The sequence below is a fragment of the Panthera pardus genome, unplaced genomic scaffold (genome assembly GCF_024362965.1).
Source record: "Panthera pardus isolate Hobbes unplaced genomic scaffold, ASM2436296v1 HiC_scaffold_20, whole genome shotgun sequence".
In the NCBI taxonomy this organism is placed as follows: domain Eukaryota; kingdom Metazoa; phylum Chordata; class Mammalia; order Carnivora; family Felidae; genus Panthera; species Panthera pardus.
This window is the reverse complement of record NW_026526766.1, coordinates 75,590,342-75,608,379: the sequence shown is the minus strand read 5'-3', so window position 1 is coordinate 75,608,379 and position 18,038 is coordinate 75,590,342. Positions and strand designations below refer to the sequence as shown.

General features: G+C 47.6%; 1 protein-coding gene across 1 annotated transcript in view; it reads right to left on the bottom strand.

Moving 5' to 3' along the window:
• Positions 1-18,038, bottom strand: part of PAPPA (pappalysin 1) — a 244,000-nt gene that overhangs the window by 84,020 nt on the left and 141,942 nt on the right. The window contains exon 10 of the mRNA XM_019453913.2: positions 15,941-16,134. Within this exon, the coding sequence (XP_019309458.2) occupies positions 15,941-16,134 (194 nt within the window). The remainder of the gene's footprint in view (positions 1-15,940; positions 16,135-18,038) is intronic.

Below are 18,038 nucleotides of genomic sequence, written 5' to 3'. Positions count from 1 at the left end.
GGGTTAGCACACACAAACACGCACATGCATGCACACACACACACACACACACACACCTTCAATCCCCTCCTCTGGACCTCCTTTTTATACATTTAATACACTGAAAAAAAAAAAGAGACAGAAATAGAGACAGACAGAGACAGGCAGAGACAGACAGACAGGCAGGCAGAGAGAGAGAAAGAGAGAAAGGAAGAAAGCCAGGCTTTCCTTTACCAACCATTAGAAACAATTATCACTTTCCCCAGGCCCCAGAGCAGCTTCCCTCTTTGATGCCTGCCTTAAAGAGATAGAGGGGAGGGAGGGAGTGAACTGCTTTTCTTTCAATTTCGAGATTTATTATTTGGCATGGACAGATAATCAAGCAAAGAAGCATTTCCTGCGTACAAGGCGGGTGTGCAGAGTGGAGAGATGCCTCCTTCCTCCCACCCAGAGCTCTGGAAATAGCAGCAGACCTCGGGGCCTCCACCCAGGAGACACTTCCAGATAAGATAATTTGGCGTTTGATGCCCTCCAGCCTTGGGGCTCAGCTCTGGGGTGATTAGCACCTCAGTGCCCCAGAGGTCTATTCCTAACACATTAGGTATTTCACCCTCCTCAGGGATCTAATATCCTCTGCTGCACCTCCCCCAAGCGTCTAGAATCCTGGAGTTTGGGATACAAATTCTGGGCCTGATCAAAATGACCATGGAGAAGAAGCCAGGCTTACGAGGGGAACAGAGCAAAGAAACTCATGGAAGGCATCCCTGTTCTGGAGCACCTGAACACTTTTACAGGTGGGGAAACTTACCTTTGTTACAGTAGAAATGGTTCACGGTCAATTCTATGGCTCTTGGGGACAGAAATTGGATGTCCCAACCTTCTTCTAAGGGAAAAGTTTACTCAGGAGACCTGAGAAAGAGCATCCAGAAGAGGTGGCAAGGCCAAGTTTAAACCAGCACCTGTGCTTTGAGGGCATCTCCTCACATTCTTGGGAGGCCGGTGTCACCACCCCCACTTACTCTACAGATACAGAGCCTGCCGAAGCCACACCTGTCGCGGCTGGTGAGCTCCGGGTCTGGCGCCTGCCTGCCCATGTTACTCCAAGTCTCTGTCCTATGATATAAGTGAGGACACTGAGGGCCACAGTGTGTAAACGGTGATCCCGAGGCGGTGATGACGATGCCCCAGCTGCTTCCACCTCCGTTAGCTCCGGTCTGTGTCACAGTGGAAGGGAGATTCACACATACCCATTTTCAGATGGGTAAACTAAGGCCAAGGGTGAGGGAGAAAATACCAGCACAGCAGTGGCGGCTCTGAAAAAAAACGGCACTGGTCACCAGTTCCTATAGTATGAAGTGTGACTTCTCATAGTGCAACCCCAAGAGGTCAACGGCATCTCCCCACCTGACATACAGGAGGGCCAGGCGTGGGGCTGTGCCCAACCCAGACGCCCGTTTTGAGGAGGCACCGGGCAGGGGCTCGGGCTTCTCCAGCTAGTAAATCCTCTAACAAGGGAGAGTGATTAGTGTCGGATGTGGCGGTCGGCTTTTGTGCTGCTGACAGCACCTCCCTTTAAAGCCCTGGCTGGGCTCATTTCACACGGGGCCCTCCATAGGCCTGCTCCCGGCTCCGTAATTATGCCATTCACCAGTCACCCGGGCCCGCCTCTGAACTCCTGACCCAGCAGTGAAAGACTTGGGATCTCATTACTAATCTCTTAAGCCACCTAGTCTTCCAAAATACATCCATTTAACTTGGAGGCCAAGGCTTTGGGGGTGGGAGCCGGGGAGAGAAAAAGCCCAGCACAGGGACTTCTCATGACATGGCCACGTCCCCTTTCTGAGGCCTGTGGCCCAAGCCCCAGGGCAGCTGGCCTGGCTGTCCGGCTCAGTGCAGGGCAGGCCTTTCTGAGGGTCAGTGGCTGGGCTTAAGGACCAAGAGGCCTTTGGAGGGGAAGGGCATCTGGGCCCACCTGTTTGTAATTTCAGGGGTGTGGGTAGGGGATGAGGCCTATGTTTGTTTTAATTATTATTATTGTTGTCGAGAAGGCAGGGAAAAAAATGAGCAGAAACTGCTCACATCTGGAGGCTGCTGTCCAGCTTACGTAATCTCCCGTCGCAGAGGAGGAACACGGGATCCCCAGCCAGATGGTCCGTGGGTGACTTCATGGCACATGGGCCTCCTCCAACAGTAAGATGCTGACAGGGTTGGGAGAGCGGGTTGTGGGACCTTCTTGAGATTCTTAAGGGGTGAGAGGTAGGAGTTTGGGGGCTCCCAGAGATCTCAGTTTTCTTTGGGTAGACTCAAGATTTTTTTCCAGCCAAACGTACAATTTTTTTTGTTATGTCTCTCATTCATTCATTCATTCATTCATTTACATAGCACTTACATATGTGCAGGTTCCTTATTCCCCATGGTCTACTTGGTGAAAATGGATCCCAGAGGAAAAAGCAATAAAGGTAAGATCCTTCTTGCAAACAGCTCCCAGACCCATGCGGGAGTGTCAAGGTAAACGATTCTACAGGAAAATACTCAGAGAACAGCGTGGTTGGTTCTGTGTTTGAGGTATGCACAGGTTGAGGGAGAGGCATGGAAGAAAAAGTTGCCTCGGCAATCTGTGCCTGAGCACCAGGTCTGAAAAGCAAAATTTTAACGTCATGTGGGCTCTGGAGAGCAGAGGCTGGAGAAGAAGAGGCGACAGAAGGGGAAAAGTGGGGCCACGGCTAAGCCATGACAAACCCAGTTTCCCAGATGATGACACAGCAGAGGCATGAAGGACAAAGTCAGAGATATGGATCCTGCTGCAAGCACAGTTCTGAGCATACTGCTTTAAAAAAAAACAAACACATTGCTATCCTTTGGCGTTTTCAAATCTCTCTTTCTTAAAAGCATTTGTACCTAAAGCAATTCACACAACATCATGAATTCTAGATAAGGATACATAAAAGCGGCGTAGACTGTGGATCAGATCAAGAGGGAACCGTTAGCTTCAACCCAAGTGCTAGATTGGAACACAGAGATACTGCCGGCATAAGGTGAAAATCCCGAGGCACTGCTAACTCCAGATATGAATCCTGAAGCATCCCCATCTTTATTTCAGAGCCCAGAGGTACTGCCCATTCTAGAGAATTCCACTGAGCACTGAAATACTCCCAGTTCTAACCCAGAATACTGAGATAGGGGCCTCTAGAACAGGGCCAGGGAATGCCGTCTGCTCTAAATCCAGCATCCCAAAACCACCTGTGGAGAAACAGACACCAAAGATGGAGAACAGAAATCTGGTTAGCTTCCACCTTAAAATGCCCTCTCTACTGGGTCTAGAGTGGAATTAGAAAACACAGCCAACTCTGGAGCAAAGTCCTAAAACACGGAAGTCTCCACCATTCAGCTCAGAGCCACTCAAACCAAAGCAGTGTGTCACAGGCATCTCGTAGACCTTTTCTTAGCCCTTCCCTGGGAGCCCTGAGATGTTCATGGGTTAACCAGGAAAGCGCTGACCACATCCAAGCTCAATGCCTGGTCACCGAAACCCTTGGTTAGGAATAGTTGAACAGTGGTTAATGGCAGTCTTGACCACACTGGCCTATTCAAGAAAGGTCAGAGGAGTGATTTTTCACTTAAAAACATCTGTGTACTGAAAGAACAAGCCTTTCTCAAGTTCATAAAAGTAGGAGTTTCCAGGTTCTTTTCTGTTTTTCCTCTGCACTCCCCGTCCATTCCTCCTCTTCTCCAGCTTTCCTAATTAAGATCTGTATGTTCCAAGTTATGTCCATGATGAAGCCCGAGTCACATGACCTGCAGAGAGCCCCACTTGATGCCAAGATGGCCCCACAGAGTGCACCATCCATGGGTACTCGCTGTAGCCCTCAGGGTTCCCTGGTCCCTTCCTGAAACCTTGGTGAGCAGGGGCCAGAAACCACAGAATGATTGGCTCCTTTCTCTTTGCTTTTGAAGAGTAGGCAGTGTGCTTGCCCGGGTTGCCTTGAGCTTGATTTCTCCTAGAAAGGGGCCCCGAAGGATGCAGGGCACTGACTTATGCTAGGAACAAGAGGCCAGGGATTGTCATGCTTTTAGCAGTGTCCTGCTGACCTTCGAGCAAACACATGGGCTCTCATTCTTAAGGACAAAGGCGACATTGCTCTCTGATCCTCCCTCTCCAGATATCAGAGGTATCGCTAGTGATTGTGACATACAAACTGGGGACTTGGCCCGCCAAATGCCCAATGGACACTGCTGACTTACGTGTTCACCACCCCATGAGCACATTCCTCTGAGGGACGGAGACTGTCCAGAGTGATGCTTTCCCCCAGTGGCGCCCTTGGCCAAGGCAGCACACATCTGCACAGAAGCAGGGTGTTGAAGCAGCTGTTCTGAGATGTGCTCCCCGGCCAACAACAGCAGCAGGATCTGGAACCCACAGTGTGAACTCTCTGACCATGCCTACACCTGCCACTTCCCTGCACCTTCCACTGAGCGGCGGAAGTCACACACATCTTAATGTCAAGAGAATGTGGGCTGGAATCTCAGCTTCTGCCATTTCCTGACAGCATGAGCTTGAACCCTTTGGGGAGGGCTAAACTTCTCTGCTGCAAAATGAGATGCTGCTTCCTCCTCAGGAGGGCTGTGACCAGGCTGAGAAATACTCTTACATATGCAAGTGTTCAGACACTGCCCTACATGCTAGGAACAGAATTAACATTTCTCTACCTCATCCCCACCTACCTCTTTCTTCTTGGCTGTAGAGGAAGACAGGCTTGGGTTCCAATTCTAGTTTTCCCTGCCCCATCCCTAGGCCAGCTGCAGAACCTCGGATAAGTTACTCTGGGAGTCTCAATTTACTCCCCTGTAAACCAGTGAGTTAGGGGCCGCCTCACGGGGGCAGGGTGGGGCAGGTGTAAATGTGCTAGAACAGCGAGGGACTCTGGGTAGAGCCCCTGGAGAAAACACCCTGCTAGCCTGCTATCCATACGGTTCCTGTCACTGTGGTCAAATACTGTCATTGCCATCATGTTACCCCTTTACTGTCATTTATTATTGTTTAAGTACTGCTTTTCCTCCCTCCCTTAATCTTCCCCACCTCCTCTCTCCCTCTCCCGCCTCTCTCCACCTGTCCTTCCTCCCACCTTTCTAGCTCTTCCTCTTTCATACTCTCCTTGGCTGGGCCTCTCACTGGGAGACCTCTAGAACATAGAAGACAGCGCCTTATGTCTCCATCAACCATTTAGGAATCTAGTCACAGGGACCTCACTGAGACCCTAATCTCTCCCAGAATAGTAAGGGGCAAAAGGGCCTTTACCGTGGCCCAGCTTCCAGAAGCTGTTTTCTACTTTCTGCACAAAGCTGTTAACAAAACAAAGTACAGGTTTAGTCATTAATATTTACCACATGCCTACTATGTGCCAGGCCTTCTTTTTCATCTTGGAAACAACAATGTAAACCCCTGTGCTTCTGTGGCTAACATTCTGGAGGAATGGGGGCACAGAGGGGGGTCATGGGGGCCCAGAGCAGCAGAGAGAAGTTCAGGCGGGGTCCAGGGTGGGCTTTCAAAGCCCCTTCCCCCTACTCACATGGTAGCATGTGCCCCATCTGCAGAGGAGGAGACAAAGCAGGAGACTTAAGAAAGCCCTGCTTACTCTGGTCCCTATTGCATTTATCAGGGGACTGTATCCTGGCCACACAAGGGAATCACTTACATATGCTGCTTTGTACATTTAAGCCAATCTAAAGGAGACATCACTCAGCAGACACTCTTTCCAACAGCATTTTTCAGTAGTGAACCCATCAGCACCCTAGGAGTACTGTCCGGGCAGCAAACCCTGTGGTAGGCACCGGAAATACCTACACATTATACGACAGAGCCCAAACCCTTAGCCACTCACAGGGCATTTGCTATGAAAAGCTGTGGACACAGGAAATGCAAACTACAAGGCAGCTTGTGCTCCGGGTCGTTGGATGGTTCCAGAAGAATGAAGGCTGCACCTGGGTGGGTGACCATATGGAAGAGGTGCCATTTCAGCTAGACCTTGAAGGATAGATAGCTAAGCCTCCAAGAGGTGGACAGGTACATGACGGATCTTGCAGGCAGGAGAAATGGAAACTCCAAGACCCGTCTGGGGATTGCAGGTCGTCCATTCTGCCGGGAGTGCACCTGTCAGCCAGGGAGCTGTGTGGAAGGGCTGGCAAAAGTCATGCTAGACCCTGCCTGGTCTGGCCTTTGGATTTTAGAGACCACAGGGAACAATACAGAAAGCTTGGCAGGTGAGAGATCATGGAGACCAATATTTATTGTGAATTCTGGAAACTGTACCCCAAGGGCAAAACTCCTCCAGTGAGGATATATGCACACTTAAAGGATTTAAGACATTGTTTCACAAAAAGATTAACATGTCATATCTCACTCTGGAATAGAGAGAAATACTGTGTGTGTGTGTGTGTGTGTGTGTGTGTGTGTGTGTTTAATTTATTGGGAAATGGGGCGCCTGGGTGGCTCAGTCGGTTAAGCGTCCAACTGTTGATTTCGGCTCAGGTTGTGATCTCATGGTTCGTGAGTTTAAGCCCTGCATCAGGCTCCGTGCTGGCAGTGTGGAGCCTGCTTGGGATTCTCTCTCTCCCTCATTCTCTGCCCCTCCCCCACTTGCTCTCTATCTCTCAAATGAAATAAAAAAAAATTTATTGGGACAGTTGGTACAGACCCTCAAAGAATTGGATTGACTCCTTTTTCCACCACATGGAGCAGAGGTCCCTCTGTTAACCTCTGCTTCTGCATCTATGAAATGGGAACACAGTTCCTACTACACAGCTTGGTTATGAGGATTTAAATGCGATGACTGAGCTGAATTAATTTAGGTAGCAGTTACCATACGTCAAGCACTGCCCCAAGGGCTCCATGTGTGCTCTTTTGTGGAATCCTCATCATTACCACTGGCCTTCTCCATTTTACAGATGACAAGGCCGAGTAACTCGTCTGAGACCTGACTGTAAGTGGCAGCTCCGGGATGTAATATGCTCCAGATCAGCTCTGTCCAATCAGAAGCCCACTATCTCCATGTGCCTATTTAAATTGAAATTAATTAAAACGAACGGTTCCTTGGTTTCGCGAGCAGTGCAGACATAGAACACTGGAAGGTCTACTGGAAAGTTGCTCTGGAAACTGGGCTCCTAACAGCTCTGCCTTCTCTGACATAAGGCTCATGCCCACAGTTCCTCCAATGCATCCCAGTCTCTCTGCTTCCTCGCACTGCACTGAATTGATACCCTTTCCCTGGTTCTCCACGGAGAGAACCTTGTTCCCACACAGCACTGCAGACCTGGGCTGGGCATCTCAGGCAGCGTCCACATTCCTGAAAGCAGCATTGTGCCAGCAGACCAGATCTCTCCCCAAACTGTGCTACATCCCAGTATGGAGAGAAATGCAGACACCAGCCAAGCATGTCCCTCCACCAGCTGCACATATGGGTCCACGGTGGGCAGAAGCCCAGGAAGTCTCTGTGGGACCGCCCTGGCATGGAAGCTTACTGCTCAGCAGGGGCACCTCTCATATGCCTGATGGAGCCCATCCCTCCCTGGAAAACTGAACATGCACAAATGTATCCAGGACCTCCTGGGACTTGGATCTGGCTGAAAAATGAGGGGAGTTTTAAGAAACCCACGGCTGGGGTGGAAGAGAGAGCGGAAAGCCCTTTTTGGTCTGGGTCTGTAGCTAACACATCCAGGCTACTTGGTGGGAGGGGGTGGGAATAGGGGGCTTGAAAAACAAACACAAACACACACACACACACACACAAACAAAAACAAAAGCCTGTGCATGGCCAAACCTCAACTCCCCTTGGAACCCCATCCTTTGGGCCTGGCTTGAGAAAGTTTACTTTCAGACATAGAGAAATGAGCACATGTGGTTTTGGGGACAGAATTCAATACCGCCAGAGCAGCGGGCTCAGCAAGCTTGACTGGCTATTGCTTCCTAAGTGCACTGCAGCCCCGGAGAGAGAACGCTGTTTACATTTTTTACATGTTTCTTGGGTACAGAACATGAAACTAAATTACACAGCAAAGGCCGTGCTGGCTAAACACCAGTGCCCCCACTTAAAACAGAAACAATTAAAAAATAGAGAGAGAGAGAAAGAAAAGGAAAAGAAGAAAGAAAGAAAAGGAAAAATGAGAATGGAGAGGGGTCTTAAGGGAACCTGAATGGATAACAGGGCTGGAAGGAAGGAGTCTGGTCCTGAGTCTGAGAGCAGGGAAAGAGGACGTGGAGACTGACCACGAGATGTGAGTGGGTCAGGCTTGGACCAAAGACAAAGGAATCTTCCTAGAGGGGCCGTGGGGTGGGTTGGCAGGCCTGAGGCTGCTCTCCGCGGAGAACCAGTGGAAGCAGCCCCAAACCACAAAGCTGTTCTTGTTCCTGGGCTTCAAGTCAGGAGGCAAGCAAGAAATGAAGACTCACTCCTGAAACCAGGCACCTCCCCGACCCCGGTCCACGTGGCACCTTCCTGGTCAGTCAGAACGTGTCTGGTGCCTGCCAAGGCCTCTAAGGCCAACGCCAACTCCAATCGTCTATGTATCACAGCACTCTGCCAACTTCTGCCCTTCCCAATTTCAGCATCCTTGTCCCATCCTTACTGGACACTGCATGCTACTTAAAGGCTAGGGGTTCAATGATTTGTCTCAACCTCAACCCACGGCTGAAAATGATCCTTTGGACATAGTAGGTGCACAGTAAGATTATACCGATATCCAATCCAAAGAACAGAATCATTTCATAGCACACAGGAGACGGAGAGGTTTAGGGAAGCTGTTTAAGCAAAGTCAAAACTTCATTAAATGAGGGCCAGTAGACTCTCAAAGTCTCTCTCTGTTTGTGCCCGAAAGAGTATGCCCTTAAAATAAATAAATAAATAAATAAATAAATAAATAAATAAATAAATAACAATGATAAAACTCAGTTGTTTCTAACTGGATCCCTCAATTGCTAAACCTTCATAGGCAGAAAGAAGCATTTCATTAGAAAATCTTTCAGCTGCTATTAGAAGGAAAAACCACATTTCTGAATCAAGTGTTTCATCCTTGACAAACATCTGCCAGGTAGGGATTACTGCTGCTATTTTATGGATAGGAAGTTGGGTAGGAGCAGAAAGAAATGGTTTGCCCAAAGTGACAGGGTTGGTAAGTGGTGGCCCCAGAGCTGGAAACCAGGTGGACCTGATTCCAATTTTCATCTTTTGTCTTCAAAAAGCTTATCATTCCAAGTTTTTCAGGGTCAACAGGACAGCTGGTATTTCATAAGTTTGAATAAAGACCGACAGAGTGAATGGGTGAAGGAAGGAGGAGAGAAGGGAGGGCTGGGAGGAGGGTCTGGTGGTGGACTCCTTTGTTGGGACCCTGAATAATTCTGTAGATTTAAAGTCCCTCCCAAGCTGAGGCTTCCATGATAAATCCCAGGCAGTCAGAGCAACCAGCTCAGGCTCTCCTTTCTGATGCAGGCGCTGTTTCTTATTCCCCTGAAGGGATTTTGGTGCCCTACATCCACGAGACAGGCTATAACAGGCCATGGGACTTTGTGTTCTGTCTCCTTAGATGACTCACACATGTGCTCTTGAAAAATTATTCATAAACCACCAGGAGAAAGCACATCCCGTGGGTATTTGGGAGAACTGCTTGGAATCTTCTCGGACATTTCAGTGTGTTCCTTCTGCCTGTCTTCCTTCTTCCACCATGGGCAGATGTTGTCCCATCTCACCAGTGAGAAGAGATGCACACTTTGGTGAAGTATGTGCAAGAAAAGGAAAGCTGTTAGAAATGACCTCAACACTTAGCGTTGAGTCCAAGATTTCTCTCTGTCCTTTGCAAATCATATCATCTGAAAAGCACTGGAGAATTGCTTGCCCATGCAAAATTTCCCAGGGAGGCTGTTTCAATGACATACCAGCAGTGTGGCGTAAGAAAAGGCAGAAAGAAGAGTGCCATCAGTGAGGTGGTTCATCTCCCTGAGACTCAGTCTCTTCATTTAGAGAGAAGTGAAACCCCTCAGTTTTATAACGTGCTTTAAACCCCCAGGGCAGGCTCTGCATTACAGGAGGTGTTCAATAGACGCCTCTCCTCTTCCTCAAATGGACATCTGATTCCGTTAGCCCCCTGCTTATAATCTCTAAAGAGCTCCCCTCTGCACTTAGGATAAAGTCTAAATTTCAAGCATCTGAAGGATGTCCGTACACACCCCATAAGCTCATCTCTCAACTTCCCCTTTATTTCTTATTGACTTTTTTTTTTTTTTTGGATGTCTGTCTCCACCTCCCTCCCTTGACCCTCCGCACTCCCTACACTGTGTCGTAAGTGCTTGTGGAGATTTCTCTCCCTTGTGTCCAGAGAACCAGCTGGGCATCCGATTTCTTCCTCTGGATGCAAGGAGGAGGAAGACACAGAGAAATGGCCTCTACTTGCTGGCTCAGACCTGGCGGAATGCACACATTTTGTGATTCTCTCACTGACATCTCAGGGCTTCCTGTGTACAGCACATGGCTTGTGACAAACCTGTAAATTGAGCCAAGGTACGTCTTCCATCCACAATTTTCTCCTTTGTGCTTTTTTCTCCTATAACCCAGAAATAATTAGGCACTGATCTGAAAAATGATTTTTTCACACTTCGGGGTTGCCAACTTAAAACATGTCCTATAGTTCTCCCGCATTTCCACATACGTAATTTAAATGACTTTCTGGAGAGGGCAATGCTGAACCTAAAAGAACGAGTGCCTACGGGTGGAGATCTACACAGCACGGCGGAAACAGCAGGGTGATATTTGGGGTACTGGTGTAGCAGTTCCCACTTTCTTGGTGTTCCTTGGATGCTTACTACCTATGAAAAGATGCAAAAGACACAGTTTCTCCTAGCTTCTTACAAAAGCAGGTGGGAGCTGCCTCGTCCTGCACCTGAGCTCCTATTTTGAACACAGTGGCCAGCCCCCTGGTTCTGCCCCTTACAAGAGTGAGCCCCAAAGCTGCTCACTCAACCTTCTGAGGCTTACTGTCTGAATCTATAAAGTGAAAACAGTGATTCCTATTTTTCAGTTTCAGTAGGATTCAAGGAATTTGATGCAGAAGCTGGATCAATCTGATAAGTATTATTTTTATAATTTGTCCAAGACCTTCGGAAAGTGGGCAAAGGACTTCTCCCATCCCTACATGCTGGCTGTCTGTCTGCTGGCTGAGAAAGCTGATAGCACTGTGGTTTCTTCCTCAGGGAAACTCCCTCTGAATCCCACTCTTGGGTCTCTGGCTGCTGTTTCTAGTAGGACATACCCCACTGATGAAACTGTGAGCTCTTTGAGGGTAGCACTTCTTTGGGATTTCTCTTAAAATGCCTGGTGTGGCCCTGAGGATACAGGAAACATTCACCAACACAACTATTCTAACTCAACTAAATGTTGACCGAGCTTCTGTACTGTGGGGGCCAACGTGGTCTCTAAGTGAGGGTGTGGAGGAGAAGCCTAATATGTACAAGACCATTAACATTTGCACTACCCAATAAGTGTAAAAACACAAACAAACACACAAAAATCCACCGCTAGGTGTTCTCTCCGCATTTGCTCTCTTAACATCTGCCAGGTAGATGCTGTCATTTCCTCTTTCCAGAAGAGGAAACTGAAGCTCCCAGAGGAGTCATCTGCTCAAGGTTCCCAAAAGTCAGAAGAGGGGCAAAGAGGGCAAAGCCACAGCCACATGATTTCCACTTCACCCCATTAACCCCTATGCTCTTTACCTGCTCATGTTTCTCAATGTACGATTCAAACGTGCTTCTGCATGAGCCTATGAATAAATGAGTACACAAATTATTGTAACACATGACAAATTATGATTTATATTTTAATGGAAGGCCCAAAGTGTTATGGACATGCCCAGAGGCTGGTGATAACAACCTAAGGTAGAGTGGCAAAGGACTGACATACCCAATAATGGGTTGATGGGGTGGACAGAGAACGGATTACAAAGGAAGGAGGGATGTCTAGGGTCTCACCTGCCTTACAAGGCAGGGATGTCCCATTCAATCACCACCTCATTCTGAATGCCTTACGATGGCGAGCCTACTATATCACAAGGCACTCCATCCCCCTGTGGATAATTCTCATTCTTAGAAAGGTTTTCTTTATTTTGGCCCTAAAACTACTGCCCTGGAAATGCTTAGTCTAAGTTTTACCCTCAAAGGATTAACCAAATAAATTGGTTGGTTGACTCAAGGTCTGTAATCCCTAGGGAGCACTGAACAGTCCAGATACTATTTCCATTTCCTCCTTAGGCCCTTGCAGAAGGAGGGAGGTGTGCCTGTCTAGATAGGAGGAAATGGACTGTGGTAAGAAGTGCTGGGGATGGGGTGGGGGGAGCAGGATGAAGGGGTATCTACACCTCATCTTGGCAGCCTATGGTGTAAAAGCACCAGAGCAATGCAAAACATGGAGACAAAATTAGGACAAGACGAAATTTCTGCAAGCACTTAACCCAAACCATTTCTGAGGTTCCCCTAAGAGAGAGAACTTGATTCTTTCGGTCCATTTCCATTTTTGTTCTGTCTCAGGGACTTCTTGAATTCCAATGGGGCCAGGAAGGTGCATGACCAAAATATCTAAAGAATGTCTCTTATTACAGGGTATTCAGCCTACTCTGCACATCTGGAAGTTTTGATGCCTCTGATCATGTCTGGCTATGAGACTCAAGGTTCGGGCTGGAGTAGCTTAGCCCTAACGAAATTGGGGGATCTTGTTGGAGGAGAATGGACGTGAGAGACTGGAAATTATTAGAAGCAAAGGGCTTTTACAAAACTGAAAGTAAGGGCAGTGCTCAGGAGTCTGTTTGGGGAGAATCCAAGAACTTCATGGTGTTTGCACTGTGGTGCCAACAATGGGATCTGCCTGGCTTTCTTTCTGCTTGTTTCCTCAGGGGGATTTTCCAGGTATCCACTGACCTCCAACTTTGGGATGTGACTGCATATTCCCAATCTCACTGCTGGCTTCAACGAGATCCTAACCTTAGATTCTCTACGTCTAGGCTGTGTGGCTTTGGGGAAGCCACTCCACCTCTCAGTGCCTCCAAGATAGGGGACTGGCTATGGAGGGTCCAACGCAGTGGCTGGTGGACCTCAATGGCCACTGCCCCCTCCCCCCCTCCCCTCTATCTGTTCCAGTAGTCACTCTCTAGACCCAGCTCCTACAGGGGAATGTCATGTGTGCATGCGTGTGTGTGTGTGTGTGTGTGTGTGTGTGTGTGTGTGTGTGTGTGTGTGTAAAGAAACAGAAAAAGAAAGAGGAAGAAGAAAGAGGACAAAGTATAAGTGTACTGGGGGGAGGTGAGGGGCACCTGGTGGACCTTAAGAATCTCTCTGGAGCTGCCTTCTCTCCTTCTCTCAAGCCATCAGCCTCTTCACTGGAAGCCCTGACAGGGTGAAAATTAACTACCAGCCTCCTCTAATCACTGCACAGGGTAATGAAGGCCATGGTTATACTTCCCCTCTTTTCTGTTGTCAGAGGGAGCTACTTTATACCCCAGGGAGAGCCTTACACAGAATCACCAAGGCTCTGCATAGGTGTGTGTGTGCATGTGCCTGTGTGTGCAGGACAGGGGCCGGGTATGAGCGACTTCTAGGCATTTGCTTCTAGTTGGGAAATTCAGAAGACTTTTGTTCTGACGCCCTCCAGGCTGCCTGCCTGGCCCTGCACCCAGCCTGTGTGACACATTCCCTCCCCTGACCCCGTATTCTCCAGTGAGCTGATCTCATTATGGCAAATTTAGTTACAGCTGAAGTCTCCTTGTAACAAAGATTATGTCCAAGCCCAGAGTAATGGAACCTAGTCGATTTCATTAAAATAAAATTGGTTACAATGAATAATTCAATAGGATGATTTTGTTTCCTCATCTCCTCTTTGTAGATCGAAGAGCTAGTATTTATAATGATTTTTCAAAATTGGATTTTTGTTTAGGAAGAGATAATCAACCATAATTCCTGACAGCCCCTCCTTACAAGGCTGAAATAATTGCCCATCGAAGTCTCCTTTCAAATGCTGGGGCTGGACAATTCTTTCTCTCCTTTTTCTCACTTTTGCAGCAAGAACGTTCGGTTGGTTCTGAAGCACAGCTGCTACCTCCGCTCTTGCTCATGTGCGATTCCAAATGCGTCAATTCCCTTGTTTGAATGATGTTTTTTAAACATTTCTAGAACTGGATGCTAGTGTTGAATTGGGAATTCCTGGCTCTATTGCTGGCCAGCCCTGTTGTCCCCAAGCAGGACCTTCCATGTCCCAGAGAGGGGATTCTTGGGCATTTTCTCTTTGTGGTACTCATTTGCATGCAGCAAGGTGTGTGTGTGTGTGTGTGTGTGTGTGTGTGTGTGTGTGTGCCCACGTGCACATCCGTGCTCACACATGTGTGCATGTAACTATAGACAATTAAACACATCCTGTGCTCAAAGATGAGAGGATGAAAATGAATACAACTCAAAGCTATTCTCAAAGAACGAACAGCCTAGGGGGAGCCAGACATGCACACAGGTAATTCTGGTTCAAGGTGACAGGTGCAACGAAAGAGGAATTCAGCAAGTACAGAGGTGGCACTAGATAAACCCTAGACATCCATCCGTCCATCCATCCATCCATTCATCCATTCATTCATTCTTTGAGTCATTCATTTACCAGGCTGGCACCATGCAAGATTTCTTTCAACTCCCCTCAGGGCAGTCAGAAACAAATGCAGATGAATAAATAATCTAATGCACAGAAACACAAGCAAACAGATGAATGAAAAGATGGCCAAATAAACACTGCAACTTGTAAATGAAGTGTACTTATCCTGTACCTCATCCAGTGATTTTCACTGGGTCCCAGAAGAAGGTCAAATGTCTGGTTCATCTAGAAATCGGGCCTACTACCCACACCCCCGAGTCAAGGAAGCCATATAAAAGAAGAATGGTAGGAGTAATAGCTCATCTGCAAGGCCAGGAGGCAGGGTGGCCTCTGAGATGGCCACCCGGCCTGGCAGTTGGAAGCACTGAGTCGTGTCTCGGGGAAATGGGAGTCTCGGAAGAAGGCAGGTGCTTGCTCAGCAGGATAATTGGAAAGGGGGCTCTGGGGACAGCACAGCCATCCCTAGAATCACACAAGCACTGGTGGCCCCAACCTCTTGCTCCCTCAACTAAACTGGCAGTCCCCTGGAGAAAGAACCCTGGAACATAAATAGTGCATTAGGGGACTAAGGACTGAGTCACAGCTTTTTAGAACGGGGAAGTCCTCAGAGATCATCAAGCTCAACTATCCTCTAATTTAAAGATGGCGGGAGGGGTGCCTGGGTGGCTCAGTTGGTGTCCGCCTTCAGTTCAGGTCATGGTCTCACACTTCATGAGTTTGAGCCCCGCATTGGGCTTGCTGTTGTCAGCACAGAGCCCGCTTTGGATTGTGGTCCCTCTCCCCTGCCCCTCCCCTGCTCATGCTGTCTCTCTCTCAAAAAATAAACACTTAAAAAACAAAGAAACAAACAAACAAATAAAGGGGGGGAATGGGGCCCAGAGAAGCGGGAGACTAGTCTAAGGCCACACAGCAAATTGTGATAGAGTTAATTCACAGGCGAGTCCTCAAGGCGAGCACAACTTGGGACCGCCCCCAAAAAAGTAGGACTCCTCCCCAAATTTGGTCTTGCTCAATTGAATTCCACTGACATATCTAAAATGGAATTCTTTAACCAAATATGAATTATAAAATGTAGGGAAATAGGACGACAGGCTTTACCCTACTGTGATGTTCCCTGCACTTAACCATCCCATGTCTCATCCCTGACAAATCGCACTCGTGAGGCCTTGGGATTACATTTGGTTAGCAAGACGGTCAGGTGGTCACCTCCAGTGACACAACGTTTGAGAAAGGCAGCCCGGAGGGGCAGAGCAGAGATGCGGAATGTCTGCGAGAAATAGCACACGTGGCTAGGACCTTACCTGGGAGGCTGCTGGCTGGCCGATGATGACCCAGCCTGGGCACTGCTGGTCCTGATGTGATACTGAAGCATTGGACGCCCACTGATCGAGGAACCCCTGTGGCGTGTAGACCCCACAGTCCTTGATGCTAGTTTTCTGTTCAAACTCCTCACATACTCCATCACCATCATGGAAATAGCACCGGCTGGGTTCATCTGTAGGAGATGGACAGAGAAGGGAGAGAACAAATGGACATTCGTTCTTTGGTCTCAGCTGTCATCTGCAGCTGTGGGGTCAGATCAGCAGAATCTTCAGCACTGTAAAGCTCATCATCAGTAGTCATGAGGGAATATTATTTACCCTTAAAAATGAAGGAGGTTCTGCCATTTGTGACAACATGGATGAACCTGAAGGACGTTATACCAAGTGAAATAAACCAGTCGCAGAAGGACAAATACTGTATGATTCCACTTAAATGAGGATATAAAGTAGTGAAACTTATAGAAGGACAGAATAAAATGGTGGTTGCCAGGGGCTGGGGGGAGAGAGAAATGGTTGAGCGTTGAGAGTTACTGTCCAATGAGTATAAAGTTGCAGTTATACGAGATGATGTATAACTTTGCACTTACAGCTAACATTGTGCCTATGGTTATATTAAGTGTAGGTATGCTTACAAATTTAGAGGGTAGATCTTGTATTATATATGTTTTAACACATACACACACACACACACACACACACACACACACACACACACACACACACACATTCACAAACACTTCGACCTTCATTACCCCAAGTGAGCCCCACAGCAACCTTGTGAGAAAGGCACTATTATTTTAATTACTTTAGTCTTCCAGGTTAACTGGACACTGAGATCCATGTGTCTTTAAAAACTGCCCACAGTCACACAGTGTGTTAATGCCAGATCCTGGTGTCAAATTCCAGCTTTCACTTTCCAGGTTCTGGGTACGTTATCCGACACCACAGAACTTCACAGTGGCAAACTGAGGTTTTACTGAACTCCAAAGAGAATTTAGGTTTCATATAAGGAATGAAGTGATACACTAGAGGGACTGGCTTCAGTCCCAGCTCTGTAACTAAACTTTTCTGTTACTTAAGACAAATCCCTTTTCCCCTCTGGGCTCAATCAGATAAGGGGGTTAGAGTGCTGGGACCCCAGGAACCCTTGCTGTCTACTGCTCTAGGCTCCTCAGGGCTTGTTGGATACTGTAGGAGTTCAAGTTCAAGGCCAAGTGAGTTCTCAAGCTCCCATGTAATTCAAATCACAGCAAAGATTTCTGCTTGGGACAACTTAAAGCTACAGCTGGCTACAGTGACTCTCTGCCACAAGGACAAAGATCATGGAAGCGTACAGAGCTGGCAGGTGCTTTCTGAGTAGGCAGGACCTATACGCATTGCTTGGTATTTCAGCACAGAACAATACAAGGAGAAATCAGAATGCAGCCATCTGAAGGAGACCCCCCTGCCCATCCTTTAATAACTCAAATGTCAGGTAGTCTGTGCTATTTTCCCAATACCTCTAGGCAAAACTAAATACCCCTTTCTGTGTAGGTCTCTATTTTATAAAGATCCCTACCTTAACACCTATCTGTGTCTTTATATGTACATGCTGCAGCTCCTTTGAAAGACTGAGCTTCTTGAAATCCAATCCCTATGTCATGTCTCTGGGTGAACTTATAAATATCATCCCAACAAGTATACTTTGAGACTGACAGGGATGTCCAGGCAATAGGCACATTTCCTAGGAAAATCTGAATATTGTCCTGGCCAAATCGGAGCATATGGTCACCCTAAGGATACTGCTTGATCTAGGACATCCTTCCCCTATTTACTCCAAAATAATGGACTGGAGCCCCATTTCCAATCAGGAATTGACTTTTACCCCTCATATCAGCTGGAGAACTTTGTACAATTAGCTTCACTCTTCAGCCTCTGGCTTCCTATCTGTAATATAGAAACAATTGTCCTAAATACTGTAATAATGTTGTATGGTGACAGATGGCCACTATATTTATCATGGTTAGCATTGAGCAATGTACAGAATTGTTGAATTGATATGTTGTGCCCCTGAAACTAAAATAACATTGTATGTTAA